Raw genomic sequence first — 5876 nt, 5'->3', positions numbered from 1 at the left:
GCTTTGACTTGTTAAGTGTGTGATAACGGGTCCGGAGTTCGCGCGCGAACTTTCGAACCTTGGCGGTAAAATTCCTGCTAGATGTGATGTAGTCAATCACACTCTGAATGCGGGACGCGTACTGTCTTGCATAGCCTATCTTTATTGTAAGTTGATGCATTCGTCTTTTGGTCTTATGATCAACTGTTGGTTTTGTTATACGGTTTGCATCGGCCAAAGCTCTCGCTGAATTATACACACAATAATTGATAGCACAGAGGTCGGATTCTCCGGAAAAATGTCCGGATCGTAAAGCATTGCTCTTCCTCTATGCCTCTATGCCTGCCCGCGGTTGGTCTTAGTGTTGCCTCTCTTTCTCTGTTGCCGGCTTGTTCTAGCTGTGGTAGAGTAGGCGTTCCGCTTACATAGCCGTTTTTCGGAGCAGTCCAGCATGGTTTCGCAGACGTTGCTGCGAAAAGTGCGATAGCTCCGGGTGTTTCTCGCACCACAGAGCATGCAGCCGTGCCATGTAACCCCGTTCAGGGGCCATACTCGCATCGTAGCACTCTAGCAAGTCGTGATTCAGTCGCTCCGTCCACCCAAAAGTCGCGAGATCCCGCCGATCCATCGCATTGAATCCATTTTTACTGACTCCCCTAGCTCTAGATTGGTCGGCATTATTGGCCGACCCATTGTCGGGAGCCCTGCGCATTCTGTTGTTTTGAACCGCATTTACTCCAACTATGTTTGGTGTTGTCATTGTTGATCCCACGAGAAGCTAGGGAAAGGGGTTTGTCCATCCTTGTAGAGCCCCGCATGCAAGGATAAGGCTACGTACTCTGAGAGGTCGCCCGGTATCCCAGAGTCACCGTTCTAGACACCTCCCCCAGGTGCCATTCAGCTTTCGGCACGGTTTACACACCTCCGCTTGGGGGTTAATTCCTTCGGGGCCACCCCTGGACAATTGTCCGCGACTGCCTGTTTATTTTTGTAAACATATTCAGCAGAAACCCTTGGTACAGGGACCCTCTATCCGCAACCCGAGGACAGGTTCGGTGGCTTTGTCATAGGCCCTTCAGTTTGATTCTAGAGGAATCTATAACTATTATGAAAAAAAGGGGTTTGACCAACACTATTTCTGAGACCAGTCACAGGGGTGCCTTTTTGCCCCCCCCCCCCAAGGCACCTGGAAAATAGGGTAGGATGTTTCACCAACATTATTTCAGTGACTAATCACAAAGGTGTCTTCCCTCCTCCCACGGGACCTGGGAAAAGGGTAGGGATTTGACCAACATTATTTCTGTGATTAGTCACAGAGGTGCTTTCCCGCCCCTGCGGGACCTAGGAAAGAGGTAGGGATTTGACCAACATTATTTCTGTTACCAGCCACAAGGGTGCCTCCCAACCACTACGGGACCTGGAAAAGGGGTAGGGGTTTGAACAAAATTATTTCTGTGACCAGTCACAGGGGTGCTTTCCGCCCCCATAGGACACGAAAAAGGGGTAGACGTTTGACCAACATTATTTCTGTGACCAGTCACAAGGATGTCTTCCAGCTTCCCACGGGACCTGGGAAATGGGTAGGGGTTTGGACAAAATTAATAATGTGACCAGTCACAGGGGTGCCTTCCCACCCCCAAGGGACATGGAAAAGGGGTAGGCGTTTTTTTTTCAATATTATTTCTGTGACCAGTCAGAGGGGTGCCTTCCCGCCCCCCACGGGACCTAGGAAAAGGGTAGGCGTTTAACCAACATTATTTCTGTGACCAGTCACAAAGGTGCCTCTCAGCCCCCCCACGGGGCCTGGAAATGGGTAGGGGCAAATGGTAGGGATTTGACCAACATTATTTCTGTAATTAGTCACAGAGGTGCCTAATTACTCTTGTCGCCACTTGGGCCTATTGCCACGATAATGACAGTACCGAAATAGTTGATCGTTAGATGTATCACTAGATGTCTCGGAAACTATAACTCATATTCATATAAATTACTTATCTTTAAGTAGGTTTCCGGGTTTTTTTATTATCTGCATAACGAAACACAATTAAAAAAAAAACAAATATTAAAAATTTATAATTTTCTATTTGGCTTTTTCCCATTTTCGGGGTACACGACCGGTATCTCTAAAGTCTTCAATGATTTTTCAAATATTTGAAAGATTTTGGATAGATGTGAAAGACTTCATAAAGACGTTATTGATCTTCCAAGGATTGCAGAAACATGTCAATGATTTTTCAAAGATTTCGCAAAGATTTCAAAAATTTCGGATAGATTTAAAATACATTAATAATTTCACAAATATTATCAAATCATTAAAAAAATATTTCCAAATATTTCAGAAAGATTTCAATGATTCATCATAGATTTCACAAAGATTTCAAATATTTCGGTACTGTGCATTATCGTTGCAACAGGCCCTAAGTGGCGACAAGAGTAATTAGGCACCTCTGTGACTAATTACAGAAATAATGCTGGTCAAATCCCTACCATTTGCCCCTACCTTTTTCCAGTTTTTCGTGAGAGCGGGTAGGCACCCCTGTGACTGTTCATAGAAATAATGTTGGTCAAACGCCTACCCCTTTCCCAGGTCCCGTGGGGGGCTGAGAGGCACCCTTGTGACTGGTCACAGAAATAATCTTGGTTAAACTCCTACCCCTTTCCTAGGTCCCGTGCGGGGCGGGAAGGCACCCCCCTGATTGGTTACAGAAATAATATTGTTAAAACGCCTACCCCTTTTCCATGTCCCTTGGGGGCGGAAAGGCACCCCTGCGACTGGTCACAGAAATAATGTTGTATAAACCCCTACCCCTTTCCCAGGTTCCGTGGGAAGCTGGGATACACCCTTGTGACTGGTCGCAGAAATAATGTTGGTCAAACGTCTACCCCTTCTCCGTGTCCTATGGGGGCGAAAAGGCACCCCTGTGACTGGTCACAAAAATAATGTTGTTCAAACCCCTATCCCTTTTCCAGGTCCAGTGGGGGCTGAGAGTCACCCTTGAGGCTGGTCACAGAAATAATGTTGGTCAAATCCCTACCCCTTTCCCAGGTCTCGCGGGGGCGGGAAGGCACCTCTGTGACTGGTCACAGAAATAATTTTGGTCAAATTCCTACCCCTTTCCCAGGTCCAGTGGGGGGAGGGAAGACACCCATGTGACTGGTCACAGAAATAATGTTGGTCAAACATCCTACCCTATTTTCCAGGTACCGTGGGGGGCAAGAAGGCACTCCTGTGACTGGTCTCAGAAATAGTGTTGGTCAAACCCCTACTTTTAAGGTTTTTTTTCATAAAAATTGATGTGTCATTAATTTTCGCGAAAACTATCACTCACAGATATAAATGTTTAAAACAAAAAATATGTAACTTGGTAAGCTATACAACTTTTATCAAAATAGTTATCGATATTGTGCGTATTGGCTTAGATGAATGCAAAAGGTCATGATTTTTATGTTTTTTAAAAAATGAAAATCGATTATCACTCATTTTGGCGAAAACTATCACTTTTACAAAAAAATTTATGTCACAAAAAATATGTATTTTTATGAGATCTATAACTTTTGTTTGAAATATTTTACAAAATTTTGCATAATGGCTTAGATAAACGCAAAAAGAAAAAAAGATTGTTATGGTTTTTCATGGTTTTACGCTAAATATCGCCTCGTCGCCAATTTGAACTATCATATTCGTAATCAGCACGTAAAAATACATAAGCATACGAAGTTTGGAGAAAATCTGAGAATGCAGAAAGTTTAGAAAGATTGAAAAGAATTCGGACGGATTCAAAATATTTCAATGACTTCCTAAACATTTCAAAAGGATTGAAATAATGTCACAAATATTTCAAATATTTTGCAAAGGTTTCCAAAAATTTCAATTTTTAAATTTACAGTATTACATTTTGTGTTAAAAATTTATCTTTTCAGTTTGAAAATAAAAAAATTTTGTAGGAAATGCAACTCCATTTTTCGTTAAAAGATCCTTTTTGCAGTTTAAGGATTCAACTAATTACATATCACTATTTGGTTGAGAATTTAATTGTTTTGTATCGACAGATCATTTTTTTTGTTTCTTAAAAATGACACTATTTGGTTGAAAATAAATATGTTTTGGTTGTGTATTAAGTTATTGTTTTGTTGGAAATTTGTCCTTTTCGATTCAGTTCAACTGTTTTTGATTTAAAATGAAAATCTTTTGTGAGTAAAATATAAACTATTACATCTCTTTTCGTTGAAAATTTAACTATTTGCTTGAGAGTTGAATTAATTTCTTAATTTATAAGAAACAATAAGACCTCCCTCTCATCCCACCAGATCATCTAATGTTATTTTTGGAAGAGCACTTGATAAATTTAAGAAAAAAATTAAGTCCTAATTAAGTTGTGCTTCGTTCAGATTAATGACATATTATTTTGGCCAATTATCTCTAAAAAATGTGTAAAATATATTGCCTAAGTGTGGTGAGTCCGAGGCATGTAGTTATTAATTTCTATGAAAGTTTAGGAGACTTTTACCCAATAAATGAACTCGAATGAGTTTAAAGCATCTTCCATTTTCTCTAAATCCGATCTATTAGCCACACTGGTTCCCCTGGCCGTGATCCATCCATTACTTTTCCACTTATCTATCCACATTGTTTTAGAATTGTACACAAACTTTGAATCGGTATAAATTCTTAATTTTTTTATGCCTGCTTTTCGTGCCTGATAAGCAGCAATAGTCACTGCTTGGACCTCAGCGACGGTGTTGGTCTGTCTGCCTGATGCAGGTTGGGAGACATTTCTGAAAATAAGATTACCTTCGATAAAAATTAAAAATATATATTTTGAAAGCAATGTACCTCTAGTTTTTAACGTTAAAATGAAAACAAATTGTGATGAACAAAGTGATTCTTCTTTGAAACTATAGAAACAACGATAAAATATTAGTTCATTTATATTGCAAATAATACAAAATAAAATAAATGTACAATTTATTATTACTTTTTTTCAATAATAAGGCTTCTCAGCGGATAAAAACATTATGTAGAAAAAATTACCTTTTACTTTCGTAATGAAACATAATATTAGCATAATATTTTAATATAACTCTTAAATGCACAGAATTTGCTGAATAAAAATATAATACATTTTTAAAAAAGCTGAACAGGCCCAGCCTCAATGACCTCGATTAAATCTCAGGTCTGATTTTTTATTAAGATTAAAAATATCTTACAATGGATGATCGTTGCCAAAGAAAACGCCTATTCCAGCTTTAGCATAATCAGTCCCATTTGCATAGCAGGCACCGTCCGTATAAACCTTGACATTACTATGCCTATCGTATGAGAATCCGAAACCTTTGTAGTAGTAGGACATTGTTTTTATTAATAAAAAGCTGCCGCCGCTATATGTATAGAAGCCCAATGCGATGCCTTTTTCGAATTGAAAAGAATTCCGTATTCTCTTCACCTGAAGCGAGATTTGAAATAAAAAGAGGTTAAATTACTTATCAAATTTCTTGATATCATATAAACTGATCGGTTGATAGACTTGAATACAAAAATCCCGAAGAAAATGCGGTTTGAATTTGAGCAATTACTTCTTAATCCTTTAATTTTGTCGATATTTAATAAGCCTAAACGTTCAAATTAGAGTTTTATTATTCAATAATTCATATTCTTTAAACAACTACATAACGTTTAATAAATTCTACATATAATTATGTAAAATGTATCAAATCTTGCATTTTTTAAGTTTTTAAATAAAACATTTTTTTTTAGATTTTTTCTGAAAAATATAATCATTTAGAGTTTTGTTTGCTATCGGTTTATTTCGGAAACTTCCTTATTCTTAGTTTGTTTATTATTTACTTTAATGATAATTTTTATGAACTTTCTCATTTTCAAATAATATATGCAATAC

The 5876-nt window shown here is 38.4% G+C and overlaps 1 protein-coding gene across 2 annotated transcripts in view; it reads right to left on the bottom strand.

Annotated features, from left to right (window-relative positions):
* LOC117175185 (ribonuclease H1-like) overlaps positions 1-5876 on the bottom strand; it is a 15864-nt gene that overhangs the window by 2865 nt on the left and 7123 nt on the right. For both annotated transcript variants that reach the window (XM_033364812.1, XM_033364813.1), the window contains exons 2-3: positions 5188-5423; positions 4488-4755 (exon numbers count right to left, since the gene is read on the bottom strand). In XM_033364812.1, coding sequence (XP_033220703.1) covers positions 4488-4755; positions 5188-5330 — 411 coding nt within the window. In that variant the 5' untranslated portion in view covers positions 5331-5423. The remainder of the gene's footprint in view (positions 1-4487; positions 4756-5187; positions 5424-5876) is intronic.

Source organism: Belonocnema kinseyi, chromosome 6 (genome assembly GCF_010883055.1).
Source record: "Belonocnema kinseyi isolate 2016_QV_RU_SX_M_011 chromosome 6, B_treatae_v1, whole genome shotgun sequence".
NCBI classification, from domain to species: domain Eukaryota; kingdom Metazoa; phylum Arthropoda; class Insecta; order Hymenoptera; family Cynipidae; genus Belonocnema; species Belonocnema kinseyi.
The sequence above is the reverse complement of the archived record's forward strand: the minus strand, read 5'-3'. Positions and strand labels throughout refer to the sequence as shown.